The following is a 26,143-nucleotide window of genomic DNA, read 5'->3' on the forward strand; positions in this document are numbered from 1 at the left end:
ATGCGGTCACAGCCCGAGACCAAGGGAGCCTTTGCCTCCTCCGCTCCCGAGGACACAGTTATCCCCCAGCGAGAGGGGCCCGGACACGTCTCCCAAAAAGAAGATACAGTGCAGAGTGATCTCCAAAACGAAGCCACAGTTCTTGGAGTAAGTCCACCTTATTATAAGGAAAACCCTGAGGAAAGATTGCGAATGTAAACCGACTGCAGATCTGCAGTGGATCTGGGAGAGCCTTTCATTTTCTTGGTCTGACTCCAGGCTAACTGGGACATGGAATGGGGTTTTATGGGAAGACTGTGTCCTTCCCAACCTTTCTGTAAACTAACAAAAACCACTGGGTCTTTCCCCCCTGAGATCTAGACAATAAATTCTCTTGTAAATTGCCCTTAATATAGTAGAGATAATGACTTAACCATACGATTTTACTCAATATGGTTAAGTTAGGTCATCTTATTTTGAGCTCATTTCTCACACATTTTAAGGCGAGACAACCTGGACTAATCTCACCATACATTTTCTCCCTGTTCACCTGGGCAACTGTAAGACACACCCTGGTGTCCCAGGTCCTCACCCTTCAGATCCAGGACTTTAATTCCTGCACGGTTCTGAATATCACCTTTGAAGACCCAGCTCCTACTCATTCTAGGTTTTGGAAACCTGCCCAGTTGTGCCCTCTGGAATTCAGGGCCAGTCAACAGCAGAATCCTCTTTTTTCTCCGTGTTCTCAAAGGCCTCTTCATTGCAAAGGCCATTTCTGTGCAAACCGAAATCTAGCCCTGAGTGAACTGCACCCCTCACTTCCAGGCGTGGAAGTGACGACTGTGTCTTCCTAGCTCCTCGTGGATGCGTCTAGATCAGTCTTCCCCGCTCATCTCTACACCTAATTTAGAAGCGCACAACACCCTACTAGGTAATTCACTCCCATTAAAAAAACAACAACAATCTAATTGTTCTTTTTAGTTATTATTTGAAAAAGCCTAATTCAGTCTTCTACCCCAAATGATAGTTTAAAAAATGTTACTTATATTTTGAACACTGGAAAAGAATAATCATTTCAAGTCATTATAGACAGTCATGAACTTCAAGAGGTTTTTTTTTTTTAAGGTAAATTTAATATTAGGAATAATTGAGAATTGATAGGAGAATTAAAATGTAAGAAGACTGAGTTTAGTTTAAGAACCTAAAAATAATCAGTGTTTTATAAAATAACACGTACTGATGTGTTGGCAAATTTGAAAAGTGATCATCCTTAGAGAAATCCTTTGATGAATATGTTGCTTGAAACTAAAACCAATTAGTGTTTGTCATTCTACTATTACTTACCAATATTAACTCCTAAATTAACTTCTTTCCAGTGACCGATGCCCTGCTAGGTTGCCTTTTTCCCTCTGAAGAAACCCCTTGTTCCTTCAGCTGACGCTCCCTACAGTCTAGCCTATGTGTAGCCTAGAATCACAAACGCAATTCATTGTTGCTCCAGCAAGCAATAAGTTATTGTAAATATGTTGACTTACTCACACATTCATCTATCATTAATTGAGCACCTTCAATATGCCAGACACTATTTTACACACTTAAAATTATCAGTGAACTATACAGGTAAAAGAAAAAAATGACATTCTCATAGTGTTTAAGAGATAAAGACAAATTTTAGTGCGCTCTCACTTCCTTCACTCTCCCAGGTAACTTACCTTTTTCCTTCATGACATTGACTCCTCAATCACTGTCAATTCCTTTAGTAAAGTTACTGTCATAAGCCTTGGCTATTTCAATATTCATGTTTATGATTCTTCCAGTATCATGTCTTCTCAGTTCCTTCACTGCTTCTCCCAAGCATCTTACCCATCCTTCCCTAGACAAGCAGTCCCCGAGTTTTACCCTGGGCCTTATCAATACTAACAGCAGTGAACCCATCGTCAGCGACATTTCCAGCATCCCATACTCCAATCAGCAATCTAACCTTTCCATGTCACTCCCTCTGATTCTACATTGACTCTACTTTCTTTAATCCCACTGACACTTATTGATAATATCTTTTTTGCTGTCTTAACTCCTTATGTTGCCATTTCCTTCTTCACCTGGACAAGATCTTATAGTTCGCTCTCTCTTGTGAAAGCTCTCAACAGCCTCGTGTCCATAAACCATGGTCTTCAGGAAAAACTGTAACATTAATACTCTTTATAATTCACAATGTACTTTTAAAAAATATATATTTTTATTGATTTCAGAGAGAGGAAGGGAGAGAGAGAGATAGAAACATCAATGATGAGAGTAATAGATCCACTGCCTCCTGCACCCCTGCTGGGGATCAAGCCCTCAACCCGGGCATGTGCCCTGACCGGGAATCGAACCTCGATCTCCTGGATCCTGGGTCGACGCTCAACCGCTGAGCCACGCCGGCTGGGCCACAATGTACTTTCAAATGCCACTTTCCTCTATTTAAAGTATATTCCAATGTTTTCCCTCTTGTCTCTTGTAGACTATCCACATCCTGTGTTGCCTGGTGATTTCAAGTTTCGGGGCTATTTTGATTTCTCCTGCCTACTCTTCCCACCTGAAGCCCGCAGTTTCCACCCTGTTGATGTCCGGGTACCCATTTGTAGGAGCTCTGTGTGTGAGTAGAGTGGGGTCTCCAAGAGAGGACATGCTTTCTAAATGCTAACGGGGTGCTAAGTCATGTGGTAACTCAGTCCCAAGAAGTGGGGAGAGAGGAGGAAAAGGCTAAGGCCTCCGACTCTCCCTCTGTCTCCGTCGCATGTCATGCCTCTGCGCTTCAGGAAGAGCAGAGGGGCCGTGACCGCCCTGCGGGGTGAGCAGGCACCCCGGGAGTGAATGGCGGGGACAAAAGGCAGCAGGGGACACAGTGGGCGTGCCAGCACTTCTCACCTGGCCTCACGGCTTGCCTCTGGAAAAGTGGAAGCTTCTTCACAGCCTTCTTTGGGCCTTTGATGAGGCCGTTGGAATTTCTCCGGTCTAAGAACAATCTAGCTATCAGGTAGAGAGTGAAAAGGTGGTTTTTAAAATAAAACGAGCACCACTGGTAGATGCCGCAGGTTTGCAGAGGATTAAACCAGCAATGGTAGAGTTCCTGGCAAGCAGGGCGCCCTTGCCACGTGTTCAGGGGCAACCAGAACACTGGAAAGCATGTTTGCTGCCTGCCATGTCAAGGCTCATGAAGAAGGTCCCTTTCTTTGGGCCCTCGCCAGGGCCTAGGCATACCTCCCCACACACTTCTTTTCTACGTAGTATTCTGTACAAAGGAGAAAAAGCACACATTCCGGGCAGATGCATTTTACCAAGGCATCACCTCTGTGTGGATACAGTACTTGTGTGGACGCCAATCACGCAGTGACATAAGAAGGCCCTGCTCCTGCACCCACAGCATAATTTGCCCGTGATTTTTCTATCTAGCCAGTAGTTGTGGCTTCCACATTAGAATTAACTCATGCTGGACCCTCTTTGCCTGTGACAACCAAATCCCCAAGCCACGGCTAACCAACATTGTACTTTCTCAGAATGTCTTTCTTCTACCAGTTGGGATCACTTACTGACTTCTGGGGCTTTGTGATGAAACACTCTTCACATCCGACCCTGTGCTTCCCCCTTTCCTCCACCCCAGCCTGACTCAGGCCACCCGCACCGATGGCTTGAAGCCCACGTGCTTCTGCACCTTGCCCCACGGGTGCTTCTGCTGGCTCCTCCCATCTTCCTCTCCCTTCAAGTCATTGGTCTTTCTCAACCTCCTTTCTTTCAACCACGTAATTTTTTAAACGTACAATGATGTTTATTATGGAGTTTCTTTAGACGGTGAAACATGGCAAACAGTGAGATGTCCAACAATAAGAGATGGACTAATAAATTATGCATCAGCCATATGACTAAATATACAACCACTACACTTAAGGCTTTAAAGGAATAATGATTTAATGAGAAAAAGCTTACAAGATGCTGTTTAGCGGGAAAAAAAAAAAAAAATAACACCAGAAAACAACTCTATAATCAAATTCAGAGAAGAAAAGCCATACACATAAACTGTATTTACAGTCAGATTCTATGATGGAAAAATAGAGCCCTGGCAATAAATATAAATAATTAAGAAAAATTCCCCATCTATTAAAAACAGTTGATTCTAAGTGGGGAGTTTCCCGATGCTTCCATCTCACATCAAGTGTTTTGCAGATACTGCTTGTAGTCAAGTCTGGCCCATTACAACAATCAGATGTCCCTAGACCCCTACTGTATGGAGATTTCTAGATCAGACACTACACCCGGGGTAGCAGTCAACCTTGTAATTTATAACACTCTCCTCCTCCATGCGCACCTTCTCTCCAGGCGTCCTCAGCTCTCAGTGATTTTCACTGACATGAATCCAGACTCTTGAGCATTTGCCGATTCTTGAAAGTCAGTGGAAAACACCTTGAGGGCAGAAACCAGGCCTCTCTATCAATATGGACCCACACCATTCCTAAGCGTCACCTCCCTAAAAGTTCTACATTACTTATCGATTGAGTGGTTGACACGTTTCCACAAAACAACTGAACTGATCATTTCTCTCTCTTCTGAGCAGTTTGCCGTCACCGGATTCCTCTCCATTATCTCTGGGAAAAAATCAACTAAGCCCTTTGTAAGTATAAGAACCATCAAATCTCAGCTTGTTGGTATAAAAGAAACTTCAGAGTTAATTCTTCCAGTTCAAAATCCCCATTTGACTGTTTAGGGAAACAGGCGCAGAGCAAGTGAAGGGGTCCAAGTTCCCCCGGCCCACTGGCAGGACCAGCAGCAAAGCCCGCGTCCCTTGCCGCCCCAACCGGTGCTCTTTCCCCTACCAAACGGAGCTCGTGGGTCACAGCCCAAGCTCGGGGGAGGGTCACCTCAGTTGCTTAGCCAGCAGAAATGTTTACGTATGCCAGGACTCTTTAAAACTTGTTATCTTGGCCCTGGATAGGGTAAAGGACCATCCCACCTAGATCCTAGGGATTCTTTTTTCTAGAAAAGTTCACCTAATAATTTGTCAATTTCCCTAAATGGCATGGAGAGAGGCAGAGGTGTGTGGGCTTAGATCCTCTCTGGCTGTCTCCTTTACGCCTTCAGGAACAAGGAATTGTCAGGCTGTAGCCACTCTCTGGACCAAGGTCAGGAGTTGGGGGGCAGGGGGCAGAGGCAGCTGAGGTCTTCGATCTTCTCCATAGCAACCTTTCCCTCTCCCCTGACACATACCCTCAAGGATGACTGCAAGGAAAAGAGCGTGCGCTGGGGACCTGGTCCAGAGCCCGCACATCAGTGTCTTGGCAGAGGAGTCACATCCTGTGACAGCCCCTTTCCCCAAAGAGACTATGACCCTGGAGTGAGTGTGGTGATGAGGTCCTCATAGGCCCGATCCACCTATAGAATGTGTCCCAACTTCTCCAGTTTGCTTCTTTCTTTTTTTCTGAAGCTGCTTCTTTATGGAAGAAGCAGCCATAGACTGGTCTTCCCAGGAGGGACCACAGGCCATAGTCTAGGAGCCCTGAAAGCTTCTAGAAGCTGATTCTAAGTCTGTTGAGGAGTCGAGGGAGATATTAGCAGTACCACTTGTGTCTTCAGTGCTGCAGCGTCAAGGAGCCAGAACCCCTCTCCCAAAGCAGGAGTTGTTCATAGAGTTTCTCATTCAACAAACATTTACTGATTATAGGAGGTGAGGAACTAGACAGTGAGGAGTGCTTCGTTCATGTGATACAGGCATGAATGAAACACAGCGTGTGCCCACTAGGACTATGTGGATTAGACGGGAGACAGACCCAGGGAAGCTCGGCTGCAGTGGGGAACAATCACCTGCTGCTTCTGTGATGAGGTCCCAGCGCAGAATTTCTCTTCCAGGCCACGAGCAGCCTGACCTCCAGTGCAGTGAGTTCTGTTGTCGCTGGAGTGGGCCTCCTCTTCCTCATTTACAGCCTGGTAGCCCTGGGGGCTGCCTCTCAACTGTGTGACTCAGAAAAGGAGCATCTATTCTTGCCTCACTCGGGGTCCCCCAATCCAACATATGAAGTCAAGGACTGTGTCCTGGACGGTATCAGTCTCACAGTAAGTACTTTCGGATGGAGTGCCCTGTCATGTGAGATCTGTCTCCCCTTTGCACAATCTTGCCTTTCCACCACTCCTTGCCCTGTCGGCCTGAATACCTGGAGGCAGGTAGCAGAAGAAAAAATCACTACAGTTGAAAGAGGCCCATCAGCAGACTGCATAATATGGGGGGTGCCTTGTGCGAAGTTGAAAAAGGAATCCAAGAAGGCATGTGGGCAGTCCGTCCCTTCAGCAGTTTTTCTTAAATAAATAAAAATTCCCTTCTCAGTAGGTTTAACTCTCAAAGTGCCCTCTTCGTTGAACAGGCATTATTTTCCTCAATGAAACATCTGAGAAACATACTCTTTATTTGAATTTCATTTGATTTGGGATGAAGGTATCCTACCTTAAGTTACATACAGATTTTTGAACCTGAAGCCCATACATCTGATTGTTATACTTTGGCCTCATAGGTCTGGCGGGGGGGGGGGGGGGGGGGGGGAGGTGGCCCACCAGCGGATGCGACTCCTCGCAGAAATGCCAACATCTCTAGACAGCACTTTCTTACCTCCTTTCCCTCGAAACTTGATAGTCACCACCTGCTGATGGAGACAATCCTGGCTTAATCCATCCTTTTATATACAGGCTCAGAGTTTTAAAACCATCACCTCTGGTCCTTTATGGAGAAAGGTTTCTTCCTTTGTGACTCCTGCCGTTAGGCGCTGGGGAGACAAAGGCACTGCCCCTCCCTCCCTGGGACCTGTCTCGTGAAGCTTAGGGGGTGTGCCCCTGCCCATGAGCCCGGGGTTGTCCACAGCAAGCCCTGTGCCCGGGCCTTGAGGGACTGGAAGAGCACAGGTCTGTCAGCCTTTGAAAGGACAGGAGGCTCCAGGCCCAGGGAGCGCGCCGGGGCCCACGCGGCGTAAGTGAAAACGGGCCCGCACCTGCGGACACGACAGGGCGGCCCGAAGGAAAGGGACATAGGAAAAGCCGCTCGAGATAAATAACGGATTACTCTTCTCTCCGAAGGTGGGACACCAAGGCTCTGAGATGAAGCTGTGTTATTTTTCTTTCTGTCCGTCCTTACATCGTTGACACTTACAGATGGCCCCATTCTCCCCCTCGCCCCTTTGCCCACCTCCTCCCAGCTCCCACCCCTTGCCTCCGGCCTCACCGCGCTGTTGGCTGTGTGTGTGGGGTGTGATGTATGTTCTTGGACAAAGCCCTTCCCATTCTTTCACCCAGTCCCCCCCCGCCCCCCCCGACAGCTGTCAGTCTGTCTCCATTCGTTACGGCTGTTCATCTTGCTCATTAGGGCCCACACGTCAGTGAGATCCTGTGGTTCTTGCCTTTCCCTGCCTGCTTATGTCACTGAGCATGACCGTCTCTGAGGTGACACCGCTGCTGCTTATTTCCCTTCTTCTGCTAAGCGATCCAGAAGAGAAAGCCGGAGAGAGAAGGGAACGACTCTCCCTGTCCCTCGTTCTGTCCATGTCGGGAGCCTTCGCCCCCGGCCGCCTCTCAGTGAGGCCCGGGGCCGGCTCGCCCCGCTCACGCGGCGCCCTCCCTGTGCTGCTGTGCAGGCCGTGCTGGCGGTGATGCTCATCTTCTCGGCGCTGGAGCTCCTCCTGGCCGCCTACGCTTCTGTCTTTTGGTGGAGACGGGTCTGCTCCAGCAACCCTGGGGTGAGTACTCCGACACGTCACACGATGCTTGCTGGGTCCCTAGATTTGAGCTAGGATGATCCAGGTCACTGGATGCATGTGGAAGGCAGGTTTTACGGTGAGAAAAGAGTTGGAGTAATGGGCGCGGGGCCTTCATGATGACGCTCAGGCCATCTGAGATCAGTCGGTGCCCACTGAGTGGCAAACCAGTTAGAGAATTACTGAATATTAGAGATCATATGTCTCAGTGCCTTATAAAAGAACCACGGCTTGGGTAAGTCACGTGGAGAATGAATAATACAGACTAATGGGCTGAGGTCGAGAACTTGCATCTCCTCAGTCTTGCCATGAGCAGCCACCCGACTCCCTAGCACAGGTCCCTGCCTGGCTGATGTGATGAGATTTTACTACGACATCTCTGTTCTGCTTAGGCTTTCCTGTGATCGCCCTTATTTCTTCTTAGGTCTTGACATTACACATTTAAAATACTCTTTTCTTTAAAAGCTGTAGTAGGAAAAAGAGAGAGAGAAATATTTAAAGGGACTGAATAAATTATGACTCAGTTATGATCTTATCTGAAAATGGCAACATAATTAGCAGATTGGAGAATGGCATTTGTTTGAACTAACTGGTGCAATCATATATTATTGGAAAGTTGGGAGAGCTCCTACTCTACAACATTTGGGGGGAATGCAGTATAAGTATATATTTAAAAACCTCCAAAATTTGAGTTTAAAAACTGTTAACAAATTTTATCTTTCCTAGAGTTCATTTTCCTTGCCTCAGTCACAAGACCATATCAAACGTGTCAAAGACTTCTTCAAGGCCATGGATATGTGTAACTGTTAGACTTAGAGGAAAAAGTAAAGAGAAACCCAGTGCTCCTGGGAAAGTGTGATGAAACTTTCCTGAAGTTTCAGCTACTTTACACTCTGAAAGAAACTTTTAAAAAATAGCTTTTGTTTCGTATTTTGTCTCTATGAGTAATTTTTTAGTTGCTCTTAAAAACAATTTCCCCAAAGCTCAGGTCAGTAAAATTTTACTAGCCTGTCTTCTAAAGTGGCCATAAAATTTCTATGTTTTGGGGTAAACTAAACAGGAAGTGATTGTCTATTCATAAACAAGGAGAGAAAAGGCGCAGTCTTGTGCTAATGCAAATTGGCTAAGTCATGTGGCTGTGCAGGCTCTGTTTCTGTATTATTTTCACATGCATATTGCTTAAATAATAGATGTTAGGTTTGCAAGAACATTTTTATTAAAAATACTTTAAAAATATATGGCTCCATTTCTGTCAATTGAATTAATTACATTTCTGTCAATTAAATATAGCTCAACGTTCTGTCTCATTTAATGACTTTATTCTAAAATATGTGGATTCAAAGATTAGAATTAATCACAATGCTCTCTCCCATCTAAGTTCTGGACCAAATAAGAAACTAGACATATAGAAATAACATCAGCTTAATTACTGTATTGGAGTAAACAACATGACTGACCTAATAAAGACATTCCTAATACTGCCCCTGGGTCTAGGTCTTGGGTTCTGTCCCAGAGGGGAACATGCAACAGACGTGCACTTAGGTGTTTTCTAAATGACATGTACAAAAATGGTCATAGAAGTCATACACATACGAGCCCCCAAAGGAAAACTATTCAACTAAACAGCAGAAGAAACATAAAAAGGGTGGTATATTTAAACAATGGAGTAGTATGCAGCACCGTGAATGAACACACCACAATTCATGCGGCCACATGGGTAAAGCCACAAAACAATGATCGGGGAACAAACACTATGTATGAGAGAGTACATACTGTATAAATGCATTTACATAAAATACAGTTTAAACACAAGCAAAACTAATATATGGTGTTAGAATCAGGGGTGTGGTCACCCTTGGAGTTAATAATTGGAAGGGAACCAGAAGGCCTGTGGTTTCTGGAAATGTTCTTTTCCTTGGTCTGGATGCTGGTGCTGTGCATATAGGACATGTCCTCTTGTTCCTACGTTACAATGGAATAAAAACATTTTAAAAGTTACTTTTGACCTCTTGTGCCTGTCTTGTTATTGAGCCATCCCTCATTTCTCCATAGTCAAATTCCTTTAAAACGTCATCTCCCCCAAACCTTGGAGTCATCCTGGGCTCTCCTGTTTGCCTCACACACCATATCTAATCTACCATTAAAACTTGCTAGATCTAACTTCAAAATATATCAAGTCTGATTACTTCTCTCCACCTCGCAAGCGCTCTGGTTCATCGTTTTCCACTGGCATGACTGCAGTGAGCACCGGGCTGGTCACCCATGCGCCTCGGCCTGTTCTCCACACAGCAGACGGTGGGAGTTTTAGAAATCTAAAACCGTATCATGTCGTTTCTCTGCTCAAACCCATCCCGTTCCATTCTAAATAAGAGCCAGGGCCCTTCAGTGGCCTCATTTACTCTCCGATCTGCTCCCTGACGTCTGTCCCCCTCGCTCTTTCTGCTCCTGTCCTGCTGGCCTTTTGCTGTCCCTTGGCATTTTCTTTGTTTCTGGAACTGTACACCTGCAGGCTGCCCTGTCTGGAATGCTTTTCTTGCAATCATTTTCATCACTGGTTTTCTCACTTCTTTCAGGTCTTTCTTCAAATCCCTCAGCCTCAGTGAAACGTTCCCCCACCAACCGACATAAATTGTGACCCTCTTTCCCCTTGCCTTGCTAACTTTTTCTCCATAGTACTTACTGTCATCTCACTTACTATACATTTTCTTTGCTTGTCAATTGTATGCCTACTGCCAGCAGTCTGCAAGCTACATTAGGGCACTCAAGTACTACTCCCCGCTGAGGCTTCAGCTCCCATTTCGGTGCTTTTATGTGTGTGTGCCACTTTTAAAGTGGGGTGCAGAACCTTAGAGATTCCCCTTTATCCTATAAGTCAAGCCATGCAATACAATTATATTTTGCCCAAGATCTATTTCTTGTTTGTTTTTTGTTTTTTTTTTAAATTTATCTTTATTGTTGAGAGTATTACAGGTGTCCCATTTCCCCCCCCAATTGACCCCCTCCACCTCACTCCCACCCCCTTCCCAGGCCTTCACCCCGTTATTGACTGTGTCCATGGGTTATGCATATATGCATATAACTTCTTTGGTTAATCTCTTCCCACCCTCCACCCCCCCTTCCCTCTTTCCTCTGAAATATGATCGTCTGTTGCATGTGTCAGTGTCTCTGGATCTATTTAGTTCGTCAGATTCTTTTGTTCATTAGCTTCTTCTTAAAGAAGACACTTCAACTTTTCCTGTAGTGCTGGTCTGGTGGTGATGAACGCCTTTAGATTTTTCTTATCTGTGAAGCACTTTATCTGACCTTCAGTTCTAAATGGTAGCTTTGCTGGGTAGAGCAATCTTGGTTGTAGTTCCACGTTTTTCATCACTTTGAATATTTCTTGCCACTCCCTTCTGGCCTGAAAGGTTTCTGTTGAGAAATCAGCTGACAGTCCTATGGGTGCTCCCTTGTAGGTAACTAACTGCTTTTCTCTTGCTGCTTTTAAGATTCTCTCTTTGTCTTTAACTTTTGGCATTTTAATGATGATGTGTCTTACTGTGGGCCTCTTTGGGTTCCTCTTCTTAGGGACCCTCTGTGCTTCCTGGACTTATAAGTCTATTTCTTTCCCCAGGTAGGGGAAGTTTTCTGTAATTATTTTTTCAAATAGGTTTTCAATTTCTTGGTCTCTTTCCTCTCCTTCTGGCACCCCAATAGTACAAATGTTGGCCCTCTTGAAGTTGTCTGAGGGGCTCCTTATACTATCTTCATATTTCTGGATTCTTTTTTCTTTTTGCTCTTCTGGCTGGGTGTGTTTTGTTTCCTCATGTTCCAAATTGCTGATTTGATTCTCTACTGTTGACTCCTTATAAATTATTCTTCATTTCAGTTCCTGTAGCCTTCATTTCCAATTGGTACTTTATTATGTTATCGATTTTCTCAGTTATTTCCCTAATAGTCTGCTTAAACATCCTTATAAACAAAATTCTGAACTCTGTATCTGTTAGGTTGCTTGGATCTATTTCATTTAATTCCTCTTCTAGAGATTTCTTCTGTTCTTTCCTTTGTGACATGTTTCTTTGCTTCTGTATTTTGGCTGCTTCCAGGTATTTGTTTCTATGTACTAGGTAGAGCTGCTATGTCTCCTGGAAATTGTAGAGTGGCTTTGTGTAGTAGGTGTCCTGTAGGGTCCAATGGCTCAGCCTCCCAGTCACCTGAGCTGGGCCTTCTAGGTGCTCCCCTGTGTGGGCTGTGTGCACTGTCCTGTTGTAGTTGAGCACTGGGTGCACTGTCTCTGGGGCCTCCCGGGAGGTGAAAAGTCAGCCTGTGCCAGTGCCTTGCCCAGGGCCACGCAGCATGAGCTACACAGCAAACCGTAGTTGGCTGCTACTTGGGCTGGGCTTGGAGGTGCCCAGGAGAGGCCAAGCTATGAGCCAGTGCAGCTGCCGCTAGTGCCAGGCCTGGGGCCGCTTATCAAGCCGTATGGGGCAGCTGCTGCTTGTTTGAGAGATTTTAGGAAAGTCCTAAGCATGAGGCTGGAGAGGCCACTTGAACAGAAAAGCCCCTGGAAGTGGCCTGGATGAGCTGCAGGTGGGGAGGGGCGGGGCCTCCGGGAGTCACGGGGCGGGGCCAAAGGTGAGTCAGGTGCTGGCGACTCAAACATGGCGCCTGCCTGCCGGGTGTGTGCGGGGAGGACTCGCCACAGGAGCCATGGCCTCTGCCAGCCCTTCTGCCTGGAGGAAGCCGCCCTCCGCCTCTCGCCCGGATCTCAGGCAGGTTAGTTCCTCCCGAGGGTCCCGGGTCCTTTCCGGCTGCTGCCCGGCGCTGGGCTCAGAGGGAGCGTCCGAGTGAGTCCGCGCCGGGCCCTTTAGAGGAGCTGCTGGGGCTCCCGCAGCCTCCGCGACCCTCAGGGACAGTCCCCGCTGGGTTCACAGCCCGGAGTTGTGGGGACGTCTTTTCCCGGCCTGGAGCCCTGGGCTGGGGGCCTGCTGTGGGGCTGGGACCCCTCCCTCCTCCGGGAAACCCCCACCGCCGAGATTCCCTTCCGGGTTTACCCGTGGCACCGGGTGTGGGCCCGCGGCCACGTCTCCGGGATCCAGCCCTGATCCACCCGCGTCTCTGCTCCTCATCCCGGTGTTGGTGCTTCTTCAGCTCCCTGGTTGTGGGGCTTCTGTGCAGCCAGATCTCAGGAGGCTCTGAGTGACGGTGGTTCAGGGTTTTAGTTGTGATTTTGATGCGGCTGCAGGAGGCGGCGGGTGCAGCTGCTCCCTACGCCGCCATCTGGTTTCTTCAGCTGTTTGTTTTTTGCTGTTAATAGAAAGTTTCTTCAGACTATCTGGAGAATTCTATTCAGAATTGTCAGAAGCAGTAGAAAAAAGCAGAGGCTGAGAACCAAAATGGTAAAATGAGACACATTTTGAAATAACCTTCGCCTGCTTAATATCAGTAATTCATCCCTAAAAATCAGGGATTCTGCATGAAGACAGTTCTTTTTCATCATTTTAAAGGAAACAAATTCTATGCTATTACCCAAACTCCAATTCAATTTCCTAAAATATAAGCAAAAGGCAGTAAACTATCTACATATAGGTAGTAAGTTAACAGGTTATAAAAGGCTTAGAATATTGCAGTTACTTGCTCACCAAATAATCACGGCTCTTGGCTGCAAACACGCCGTGTGCGCAGTTCGTGGCTGCGGTTCATGGCTGCGGTTCGTGGCTGCAGTTCGAGCCAGCACCCTCTGGCCTGCTCTTCCCTTGCGCTGCACAGAGGGCTTTTCAAAACCCCACGTGATTCCGAGGGCCTATCAGCTCACTTAGAATTTAAATACACACTTGCCTCACACTTGGTTTTGTTTAAAATGTTGCATTGCACGTTAGGTACATACATTAAAATTTACCTGAATAAACATCGGCAGAAAAATGTTGTGTTGAGAAATACATCCCTTCTCTGATGTTTGGATGTAAAAAACAATGAGGAATTATATATATATAAAAAATAAGCAGAAAGCACAGTGTGCGATTATTTCTATACACCAGTGGTTCTCAACTTGGAATGATGTGTTTCCCTCAGAGAGCTACTTTGGCCATATCTGGAGACAGTTTTGGTTGTCACGATTGGGGACGTGCTACTAGCATCTGATGCGTGGAGGCCAGAGATGCTGCCAAATATCCTACAATGCACAGAACTTCCCACAGCAAGGAATTATCGGGCCCTAAATGCCAGCAGTGCTGAGGCCCAGAGACCTTGCTATGTGTGGTTGCCACGAACTAGGAAAATCTCAAGATAGTATTTGTACATTATTTTTGGTTTTCTGAAATCATTTGTCTTTATGGTTCACTAGTTAAAATCACAGCGAATATAAGAATATAAAGGATTAATGTGGAAAGCAAAATTCCAAAAGGACCCTGTATATTGATTTAATTGCATTTGTATAATTTAAAGCAGGAAGGCCTCCAGCAGAATTAGTTTTACTGGTCTTTCTGAAAGCTAAAATGTGCTCTATTAAAGCGGGAGCTACATCGGGGCCTATACCTTCTTAATGACTGGTTTTTATACTACAAAGGAATCTGGGTAAATAATATAGGAGACAATTCATGAGCTGCAGGTGGGAGCCTGCTTCTGAAAGAGGGTGGAAGCTCGAGTAGAAACAGCACAGATGCCAAGATAGAGGAGCGGAGTTCAACTCCTTCCCCTGTCCCGTAGCATTGACCCTGGGCACCCGGACCTCTCTGTACCTCAGTTTCAGCCCTGAATTGTTCAAAGCAGTTTAATACATGTTAAAACCAAGCCCCTCCTACAGTGCCTAGAGCACTTTATGTCTCATGAACATAGTTCCTTTATATCTCATGAACGGAGATGCTGGAATTTGTTTATACATATACCGTCCATTTATTTGGTGTTTACTGTCTGTCTCTAATCAGCTGACAAGGAAGCACGTCTTGTGAGTGACTGAATTCTTCACCAGGAAGGCAGGGGACGGATGTGCCCTGGAATTCTAAGCCTCTGTGACTCAATGACTATGATTCTGTGGTTCTAGTACTGAGTGGAGAAATCACTATGGCTCATTGCTAAGGACTCCACGTGTGACCAAGGGAAGGCCATGACCGTGCCTGCCATGCTCACTCACTCACTCTTCTACTAGAGTCTTGCCATTGAATCATGGATCCACCATTAGAGGTCAAAAGACCGACCCGTGTTATCACTGTCCAACCAAATGAAACGGTACTGACTGCTTTTCCCTACGTGCCTCACAGCTCTCTGCTGGATTTCCTCAAGGGAGAGCCAAGAGTCTTGGGGGTAAGTCGTCTCCCATCCGTGGGTCTTCTTGGAAGGGAAAAAAGATGCTATTTTTCCATGTATGTCTGCAGAGGTGTTTTTCAGGAAGGGAGTGGACTCCCTCTTTCCCCCCTCACCTTTCAACCATGACATATCCTTCTTGATGAATCATAAGTACTTTTAAATCATTTGCATGTACAAATAATTGGATCATCAGTACAAGAGCCAATGTGTAGCCAATAATACCATTTCCCTAGAGTTTTGATAGGCAAGAGAAATAAAAGTTCTGTTTAGAAACACACACAGTTTGCCTCATGCCTTGGAAATGTTCCTGAGGGCTTATTTAACTCTGAGAAATAGAATATTTCATTATAATTACTAACTCCCCTTTACCCTGAGGAGATCCTAGGACTGTTTCATAAGGAGTTAGTATTGGTCTTTGAATCATAACGGAGGGGATGCAGGAAACCAGTGTAATTTTTCCAAATATTTTATTGAGGAGGCAACTTCAGGCTGTGGTGGCACCTCTGAGCTTGGAGCAAAACCCATTAGAGGAGAGTTGAAACTTCCCCTTTGTGCTGTTACAGGCACTAAGAGTTCTTCAAAAACCATGTCCAGTGCTCCATGGTCATCAACAAAGTAGACGTACACATATGAACAGTTTCAGTCATCAATGTACCTAGAAGGGAGGTGTATGCACAGCCTCCTTAGGACAAGAGTGAAGTCACTACCTGTGGCAAGGCAACACAGAGGTGTGCCCTGGGGACAAAGGCCAGCATGCTGGAGGAGCAGCTCTGCTCTGAGAAGAGCCGCTGGCCCCGCAAGACCCCCGAGGAGTTCCCCTCCCTGCAGACCGATAGCCCACTAGGTTACTCTCAGCTCCAGTCGGGCCGTCGCACTAAGGGGTGAGACATAACCATACCCCAGCCTCTCTGCCCCGCGTCAGCGAACTTCGTAAGCTTTTAGAGAACTGGGCTGAGCTACAATCCCCAAAGCAGGCAGCGAATGTGGAAAATGTGTGTGTGCTGGGGAGGGAGGGTAATCACGGGCTGCTGGTGCTACAGAAGGAAAAATGTAAAGGAGAAGAGCTTGTAGCCTCTGTCCTCGGGAAGTTCACAATCTACAGGTCAAGTCAGGCAAATACTCAAATTTTTCTGATACAGGATAAATTGGTATTACCAGGGGATATAGCAAGTTGTGATGGATGAGAGTAAAGCATTTGACCCTGAAGGGCCCAGATGAGTGTGATGGGGAGAGAGACATATTGGCCTCCTGGAAACCTTCGAGCGGTTGGTCAGTGGAAAGAGGAAGGTGTTAAGGGACTTAGAGGGAAGCTCAAGGGGCCTGGGAGCGCCAGTGCAAAGATGCTGGGGCACTTGTGACCTCAGGTACCCGTTTCTCTCTTCACAGGCTATCCAGATCCTGCTTGCCTTGATCATTGCGGGCATTGGAGCTATATTTGCATTTAATTACTTCACTTTCTCCCAAAGATTTCCACTTGTTTTCTTCACAGGATACCCATTCTGGGGAGCACTTATTGTGAGTACTGTCAGGAGCTTTAGAAAAATTACTATAAAGACTGGTTTGAACTGCCTCAAGTCCTGGGATAATGAATCCCATGAACCTGGTCCCCAAGGAGACCAGGCCCTTCCATGGTAAGAGAAATGACTCCATTTAGTCACTGCACTGCCATCATCATAGTAATAACTACTCTCAGGAGTGCAGTGTTTAAAGGTTTCCAAAACCCTTGTGTGTATAGTAAGGCATTGGCTCCTTTCTACCAATCTGGGAGATTAGATGAGTAAAGATCCTGCTTTTCCCTTTGCAAATAAGGACACTGAGTTTGAGAGGAATCGATAATTTAAACATATCTAGCTAGCACTCATGGAATCACAGACTCCCACAGCTTAAGGAGAATTTTAAGATGATGATTATGGTTCAACCCCCTTGTTATCCTGAAAGACAATCTTACATGTGTTACTTATCTAGTTAATTTTGGAGCCAGAACTAAAATTCTCAGTACAGTGCTATTTCTGTCCAATGCCCACAGCCTTGGCTCCTGTCTTTGTGCTCCAATATTCAAGGGCAGACTCATTAGAGCTTCCACCACTGGAACATACACTCCCAAGAGGGCAAGAATATTGCCTCAGTGGCTGGTACAGCCTCAGGACCTAGACTCCTGCTTAATGCACAGTAGGTGTGAATGAATGGATCATTCAATGAACAAATGGATGGAATGAAAAATAAATAAGACTTTTGTCTCTATTAAAATCCCTGCTCCCTCTAGATGAACATAAATATTCCATGCCTTTTCTACCATCTGTGTTTCGAAGACAGTTCGTAGGGTTTTCATTTCCAAATATACATAATCCTGAATGTGATCTTCAAACTACAGGTGTCGCACTGTAGAAAAATCAAACAGACCCACTTCTCACTTGCCCATTTCACAGCCAAATTTTCCCAGTGTGACTTTGTGTGATCTGAAGGCATGAATTTTAATGAGGTCCCGGCATACCGCTTGTTAAGACACCACCCTTCATTGAGAAGATATTTACTGAGCATAAAGTATATCTTCAGTAGTGTCCTAGCTGCTGAAAGTTCTGGTAAACAGGCCTTCTCTGAGAGAAGTGGTGAATTGCTCTTAGAATTAGATGGTTTGTCATGTAATAGGGAGTTTTAAATAGCAGTTCTCCCCTCATCATAGAGGATGTGGCCTTGCAGGGCCTGGTGCTGCTTTCTCAATAGTCTCCTTCATGAAGACAAGAAGGTTTTAGTCTTAGCCAACCAGGAGGACATCTGCACAATCTGACAGCCACTTCAAGGGAGTGTTGAAATCTTTTATATGATATGACTCAGAAACTGGTTCTCTGCCAAGAAGCCGCTGCTATGAATGGAAGAGTAATGTCTTCATCATACCCAGAGGAACCTAAGAAATTGAATTCTCCAGAAGAAACTACTTCTCAGACCCCAAAATCTAGCCAAGTGCCTTGTCCTTCAGTGTCACCATTCGTTAAGACACCAACCACTGTCATCCTCAAAATTATCTACTCCTGATGTTACAAGTCCCCTTGGATGCCCATTGAATGAGTAGGATGGCTGAGATTTTTATGTAAATACCTGCTATGGGTCACCTCAAAGTTCTCAGTTAATAAGAAAAGGGCCAAGATTATGGACTTCTGCTTCTGATCAGAAAATGAATGAATTTTCTAGCCTTCCGTGCGCTGTTAGTGCTGAGGGAAAGACAATGAGAGCCCAGTGTGATTTATTCATGGACTCAGAATAAATGTGAACGGATTAAGAATTTCTTGTCAAAATGGGTGCTGATCATGTATTTTTTCAGTAGGCACCCAGAGGCCTCCATTCAGGCTGTTGGAAGCTCTGTCTCAGGAGCAGCATCATTTACAGAAGATAGATTTGCAGTTGTCCAGACTACACTACCAGCAATTCTCAGTACTTTGTTGATGCTGCAAGGGGCAGCTGACAAGTACTTCAAGCTTCTTCGTGGTTCCAGTAAACCACCTCGGATTTCAGGAACCTTGTGGGTGCTTCTTGTGAAACATTAAGATTTGCATTTAGGGCATCACTAAAAACTACCATCTGTTGAATAACTACTACATTTGGTCAACATCTGAATTCTGTTCAAGCATCTGCAGAACATCAGAAGAGACTTCAACAGTTCTTCGAGTTCAAAGATAGCTAATATACACTGTGTTCATTACATGGCTGATATAAGGACAGATGGACAGTAAATGTTCAGCATTCTTGGATCAGAAGAATATAAACTAATTAGATGCTTCCTTTGTCATGGCGGCTGTTTTGAAAACTATACTTTAATGGGAGAAATCATGGAAAGAAATTCTCAACAGAATAACTGAAAACAGCTTTTCTGTACCAGTTGCTTGTTATGTGTGTGGTATAATAAAATCTTTATTCAATTTCCAAAAAAGGAGTGGCTGAGATCATTACACTAGATTCCAGCTCCCACATCAGCCTTGGAGAGCTCCACCCTGAGGAAGTCTCCTTCCATCTGCTCAGAGCAGACACAGCTCACCCTTCCCTTTTCCACACCCCGAGTCCAGGATCATCTTTTGTTCTGGAGCCCAGCTGGGCCAAACATCTGAGTGGGATCCTTTGGACCTTAAAGAGGGGCCTGCCTCTCCCAGTTGACCCTGGCAAAGAAGTTTAGTGCTGAGCACAGCCCGCACAGTATCTTATGTCCGTGCTACCGTCCTCTGATGTTCAGGTGGAAAGACTAGGAAGTCTGGGAGAGTCACAGACGCATAGATTACAATATAACTTCCAAAGTAAATTATATTGTAAGGTGGTAAAGCCCATCACCTGTTAACTTTTGTCTCTTTTCTTCTGAAAAGTTCATTATTACAGGATATCTCACAGGACTCAACAGGAAGAGAAATTTTCTGGTAAGTAATTTTCATGACTTCTTTGTAATTTAAAATCTTCTACTTGCTTTATCTCATCTTTGTGTGTAAAGCCTTTAGTAATCTAAGATCTCCCAGGAAAACCCTTATACATCAGATTCGCATTCATGTCATTCCTGTTCGTCAGTGTTGCCACTAGCCCTACATTCTTTCACCGGTTCCAGTTTCCCTGGTCAACGAAACTGAAAGAGATGCTTATTAGAAACCTTCCTACATTCCTCTAACAGCAATTTTCAACCGGTGTGCACAAGAATATTTATTTGTTTGTTTATTTTTGTTCTCACCTGAGGATATTTTTCCATTGCCTTTCAGAGAGAGTGGAAGGGAGGGAGAGAGAGAGAGAAACATGGATGTGAGAGAGACGCATGGGTTGGTTGCCTCCCACATGAACCCCAACCAGGACCTGGGATCGAGCCTGCAACTGAGGGACGTGCCCTTGGCTGGAATCAAACCAGGGACCTTTCAGCCCATGGGCAGGAGCTCTAACCACTGAGCAAAGCCGGCCAGGGCAAGAATTTTTTTTTTTAAATTTTTTTTTTGTTTAAAATATTACAGATGTCCCTTTTTCTCCCCAATGACCCATTCCACCCCGTTCCTTCCCCCTCCCCAGTCCCTCTCCCCACCATTGCTCGTGTCCTTGGCTTGTGTAGGGCAAGAATTTTTAAATGAAGGGATACCTGACTATTAGTCAGGGGCACTGACCTCTTTTCCCTTAGATTGTCCAAAAAAAAAAAACCACAGAAAAAAATGACAATAGCCAATGCAACAATAGCCATCCAGTGTGAAACTGTGAATGAGTCAAAATTATACCTATTTTTTTTTTGTCAAATCAGCAAAAAATGTTGGTGTGCCTTAAAATTTCAGTAATTAGTTTATGTGTGTGATGAGATGGAAAAAGGTCGGAAATCACTGCTCTAACTCAGTGGTTCCTAATTGAGAGCGATGTGGGGCCCCGCCCCCACTTTTACCCCCTAACCGCCCCCCCAGTATTTCACAATGTCTGCAAACATTTTTGGTTATCACAGCTGGGTAGAGGGGTACTGCTGTCATCTAGTGGGCAGACACCAGGGATTGTTTGAATCGCCCTGGGGAATGGATTAAACCACATGACGGCAGGACCTCGGCTACCCTGTTTATCTCTGTATCCCAGGGGCTCAACTTAGTGTCCGACACATAGCCAGTGCACACTAAACATTTGTTAAAATAGGTGAATAAGTGGGCACTGCCCTAAAATTAGGTGACATCACTCTCATTTTTAAAGGTAGAAATTGAGATTCCAAGGGATTAGCTATCTTGTATGAGGTCCCAGTTCACTAAGACTCAAAATCAGGTCTGATTACAAGGCCAAGGTAATTTTTTTTAAAAAGATATGGTTTTATCAGTTTTTAGAGAGGGATGGAGAGATAGAAACATCGATGAGAGAGAAACCTCATCGATCGGCTGCCTCCTGCACGCTCCCTACTGGGGATCGGGCCTGCAGCTTGGGCATGTGCCCTGACCGGGAATCACACCAGTGACCTCTTGGTTCATGGGTCGATGCTCAACCACTGAGCCACAGCAGCCGGGCCAAGATAATTTTTAACAGCCTATGTTGCTTATCGATTGTGAAAGGTGGTGCATCAGGATAAAGTGACATTTTCTTGAGTATTAACCATAGAGCACCCCTACTGTACCCGTTCTTTTTCTTGGCTTCCTGGCTCATATTAAAGCAGTTTATCTTCTGACTTTGATGAATCAGGATTTAACTTACCAAGCCTTTCAAGCACGCTGATCTGGTGGAGCAGTTCATCCTGGAGGGGTATCTGGAAAGATAAATGCACTAAGAATTTCTTACAAGGTATTTTTGGTTTGGTTTTTAAATTATTTTATTGTTTTAAAAAAACTTTCCCAGGGGCAAGGCGTCATGGCCATGAATGTGATCAGTTCCTTGGCTGCGGTGGCTGGGATCACACTCACCATTATCAGCTTTCAGTACCAGCACCATTACTGCAAGATGCCTTCCCTAGAAGGAATATGTGTTGTAGGTAGAATCCTTTTCAATGTAAGTGGTCTTGTTCTGTATAATCTTATCTGAGCTATGTTCACAATGCATTTAAGGTTACTATTGATACGTGCTTATTTAATGCCATTTCCCCCCTTCCCCATGTACCTGCCTCTCAATATTTCTTGTTCTTAAAGCAGTCCTTTCAGCATTTCTTGCAATGCTGGTTTGGTGGTACTTAACTCCTTTAGCCTCCTTTTGTCTGGGAAGCTCTTTATTTCATCTTCAATTTTAAATGATAGCCTTGCTGGGTAAAGCAGTCTTGGTTGCAGGTTTTTGCTTTCATTACTTTGAGAACTTCACACCAATCCCTTCTGGCCTGAAGAGTTTCTGTTGAGAAATCTGCTGTCAGCCTTATGGGGGTTCCTTTGTAGGCCACTGCTTGTCTCTCTCTTGCAGCCCTTCATATTCTCTCTCTGTCCTTAACATTTGCCATTTTAATTATGATGTGTCTTGGAGTGGGTCTCTTTGGGTCCCTCTTGTTTGGAACCCTCTGTGCTTCCTGAACTTGTGTGACTTTCTCCCTCGCCAGTGTAGGGAAGTTTTCTTTCATTATTTCCTCCAGGCATCATGGGGCCAATATTCTCACATGGTAACTATTGTAATGGATGAACCCTAGAAATCCCTTTACTCTCTACCATCTCCCCTCCTAACTGTTTCACTCATTTAAGATGGTTGCCTGGCCCATATGGGGTTTGGAGATGGTTCCCCCTGCTTATCAGGAAGACATAAGATGAAAACTGTTCAATCACTGATTGCTACAGATGCATCTAAAGTATGGGTTTTGCTTTACTTGGTCATACAGTGTAAGACCAAGTAAAGCTTGGCTTAGATCTTTAAAATAGAATAGCTTTCATCCCAAATGCCATTTATTTATCCTCATATTTTTTTTGCAGGGAATTCTATCCATCTTACTGATCCTCAGCATAGTGGAACTCAGCATTTCTGTGACTGTAGCCTCCTTCAGAAGCAAGTGCTGGTCCAAGTCAAATGAGGTGTGTTCAGTGTTCTAAGAACGGTTCCCATCAGGACATTCCAAGGTGACGTCTGGCCTGTCAGTGGGCAGAGTAATGTTCTCAGATGCTGAACTAAAACTTTTCACATTAGGAAGGTCAGGGAAGTACAAGCTTAAAACTAAAGGCCCATTCCACCCTTTGAGCCAACTATACTTCCTTTTCTTGCTCTATCTGCTGTCCTTCATCGTTTTGACATATCCCCTTATCTCCCTGCCAAAATATATGAAAGACCAGACTTAATGGGAACCATGTGACTGTCACATGAGGAGCTTATACTTGGGTCATAAGGGTGTGTGAGGCCATTCCCTCACCAGAGAGAAAGCAGAGAAGAGAAATAGCACATAGCATACCATCTAAAAATATCTAACTGCTTATCGCCTGCCCTCACACTGTGCTACCTCACAGCCTTATCTTTTTGTACCCACTGTGTCCTTGACCTGGATTTTGACTCCTATCTCACTTCATGTTACTTGATTGCCTGAGGAATTCCTACTCATCAAGATATAGACCAAATACCACCTCTTCTATGAAACATTTCCTGGCTTTCTCAGAATTAGGTTGTCATCTACAGTCTCATAAAGCACTTAGTGGCTACTTACGTAATAGCATTTGCTAAACTACATTGTTATCTACTTATACCTTGGTTTACCTATAGTTGTGAGCACCTTATAGGCAAAACCCACTTCTAATTATCTTTGACCTGCAGCATCTAGTTCATCTAGTAGGTGATCAATAAATAAATAAAACTGAGTATATGAATATTGACTGGATAATTTTAAATGTCTTAGAAGCTTTATAATGTTAAGTATGGGAAGACTTTCAGGCTATCTTAATAAAATTTTCCCATTCAATATTTGAGATAATAGAAGGTGATGACTTGTCCAAAATAAAACCAATGAGTTGATGGCAAAGGGCAGTAGCATTGGTTTTCTTACTCCTCCTGTAGTTGTTATCTCCTACCTACTGTCTTAACACAGAGATGAAAATGACTTGGGAATACAAGAAGGAAAGAACCACCAAAGACGATTATTATATTAATGTTTCCCTACCCTTTGGTTTTATAGATTGTGTTTTTCTTGCCATTGGATGTTACTCAAAGGAATGAATTATCTATAACAGAAGAAAATGCTGTAATACAGTTTGACATTCAAGAAGAGCCTTCCAGTGATGGCCTAACGACCAACGTACAACCTGTTTTCTTTGGAGGCTATAGCTTCTTCAGATTAAAAGTATCAAAAAATCCTATAACCATCTATCATTCAGACAAGAGAAGCAGTCATAATCACACATCTTTGTGTGGGACATATGAACAGCAGAAATATACCCCTCCTCTGTTAAAACATTATGAGAAAGATAGTGAGAAATCTTTGTCTGTCATATTAGAGAAAAGGCCCTCAGAAAAAACCACACACACTGAACAAATAAGTGATGAAGAGCTACAACTTGCTATCAAACAACTCCCAGAAATGCAAATGCAATCACCGCAGGCTAAAGCCATGCCACTCAAAGTTTTGCCACCCCGTTATGTAAAAAATCTTGAAGCATTACCACCACATGACTTGTCATCTCAAGCTCTGCTAGTACAATCCCTGCTATCTGAAACCTCAACATCCCATGCTACACAGTCTCATGACCTCACATCCGAAGATATGCCATCCCAAGGCACACTATCCCAAAATACACGATCCCAAGACACACAATCCCAAAGCATACTATCCCAAAACACACGATCCCAAGACACACAATCCCAAGGCACACTACCCCAAAACACACAATCCCAAGACACGCAATCCAAAGAAATGCCTTCCCAAGATATGCTTTCTCAAACACAAGTTCTGTCATCACAAGCCATACTAATTCAAGCCCCAACATCCCATATCACACAGTCTCATGACCAGATATCTAAAGATATGCCATCCGAAGACACACCATCCCAAAACACACAATCCAAAGACACACCCTCCCAAGATATGCTTTCCCAAGTACAAGTTCTTCCATCACAAGCCATGCTATTTCAAGCACCAGCATCTCATATCACACAGTCTAATTACCTGATATCTGAAACCATGCAATTGGAAACCCAAACATCCCATACTTTGCAGACCCATAATGTACACCTAGAACAGCAATCCCTGGGTAATCAACTACAAAACACCCAACAGCAAGACCAGCAATTTACACATGTGTCATACCAAGACATTCAATCAGAAGTCAAGTTACTGACCCAAGATTGGAACTCAAAAGGGAAACACCAAATGAAGAAAGCCGTGAAGCAGCATTCCTTCGAGCACCATAGCAAAGGCTGGCAATCTTCAGTAAAGCAATCCCTAGACTTGCCAGTCCAAGACCAGGAATTACCCAGGAAGAAATCCTTAGATGAGCAAATCAAAAACTGGATATCCCCAAAGAATCCCCCCATAGTTAAGCAAGTCCGAATTATGCAATTCTCAGATCAGCAAGCTGAACACCAGCTGACCCAAGGAAAGCAATACCTAAAGCAACAATCGCAAAATTGGCAAGGTGAAGACCAGCAGGGCAAAGAGGGGAAATCCCCAAAGCAGCTAGGTGAACATCTGCAATCCAAAATCCAGAAATACCAAGACTGGCAACCTTTAGGCCAACAATCCCATGACTGGGAAACTCAAGAATGGAGAAACAAAGGTGGTAAAGCAGAAGAACGCAAATATGAAATGCAACGTTCTCTAAATTTGGAATCCCAAGCCTGGCAAACCCAAGAACTATTAGAAAAACAATTCCTAAAGCAGAAAATTCTATACAAAGAAGCCCAAACTTTGCATGCCACACCCGAACATTTCCTTCATCAGCAATTACAAGAGAGTCAGTATCAAGATAAGAACCAACAAGACCTTCAATCCGCTGGTATCCAAAAAGACGATATGGAAATAAACACTATAAAAACAAAAGACATGAAACTGACGGACATAAAAAGTCTGTGCCCAAAACCAAGTGACCAGCAATCAGAAGACATGAAGCCAGAATTCCATCATTCCTCTTGCCAAAGCTCTGTACAAGACGAATCTTCCACTTATTTGTACAATGTAGGCTCAGAACAAGACGTGCAACAAAACACTTCAATGAGCTCAACTTCATACAAAGAAGATCCAGCTTTAACCTCATGCTACCCAAAGGATCAACAGCAATCTGAGGACTCTGACTAACTTGCAGAATCTGCCCAAATACCACACTGCTCCCAGTTATGGAACCAAATTGGGGGAAAACAATATGGTTGCCTCCAACTTATCTTCCCAAGTGTTCTTGCCAACTTACCAGAAAATGAAGGGCATGCAGGACACTCAAAGGATTTGTTCTTAAGTAAAATAAAATGACAACAAATATTAAAACTGTTTCAGAACTTTCTGGGGGTAAAAGAACAATTCACCTTCAAGTTCTTTGTCATCAGTGTTAGTGTTTCAATTTATGATCAGCAATTCATTTTACAACTTAATATTTAGAGGACCTCCTTTTCTGTGGTGCTGGTATTTCTCGCCCCCTCCTCTGTGTATTATAGGGGCTTAGTACATCAACCAGGAGGAAGTCTATGCAGGTTCTCTAAGGGCCCAAGAATCAAAAGAGTTGGTAAAGAATAAAAACCAATCCCACCATTCCTCTGTTTTGCTATTTCCAATC

The 26,143-nt window shown here is 44.5% G+C and overlaps 2 protein-coding genes and 1 pseudogene across 2 annotated transcripts; all 3 read left to right on the top strand.

The window, feature by feature from the left end:
* LOC107527592 (membrane-spanning 4-domains subfamily A member 7) lies at positions 1 to 9,727 on the top strand. Its single transcript, XM_016200370.2, has 6 exons — positions 1 to 147; positions 2,480 to 2,614; positions 4,568 to 4,624; positions 5,857 to 6,060; positions 7,623 to 7,724; positions 8,469 to 9,727. The coding sequence occupies exons 1-6, from the start codon at positions 1 to 3 to the stop codon at positions 8,550 to 8,552; spliced, it is 729 nt and encodes a 242-aa protein (XP_016055856.2). The 3' UTR covers positions 8,553 to 9,727.
* Positions 9,728 to 14,882: 5,155 nt separating this feature from the next.
* Positions 14,883 to 25,674, top strand: MS4A14 (membrane spanning 4-domains A14). Its single transcript, XM_087822294.1, has 7 exons — positions 14,883 to 15,020; positions 16,410 to 16,538; positions 19,370 to 19,420; positions 21,330 to 21,479; positions 22,376 to 22,474; positions 23,560 to 24,075; positions 24,598 to 25,674. Exons 1-7 carry the CDS (start codon positions 14,883 to 14,885, stop codon positions 25,672 to 25,674), a joined length of 2,160 nt encoding a protein of 719 aa, XP_087678420.1.
* LOC148092079 (nucleoporin NDC1 pseudogene) lies at positions 16,609 to 18,699 on the top strand (annotated as a pseudogene).
* Positions 25,675 to 26,143: the final 469 nt, after the last annotated feature.

This window comes from Miniopterus natalensis, chromosome 11, assembly GCF_054644295.1.
Source record: "Miniopterus natalensis isolate mMinNat1 chromosome 11, mMinNat1.hap1, whole genome shotgun sequence".
NCBI classification, from domain to species: domain Eukaryota; kingdom Metazoa; phylum Chordata; class Mammalia; order Chiroptera; family Miniopteridae; genus Miniopterus; species Miniopterus natalensis.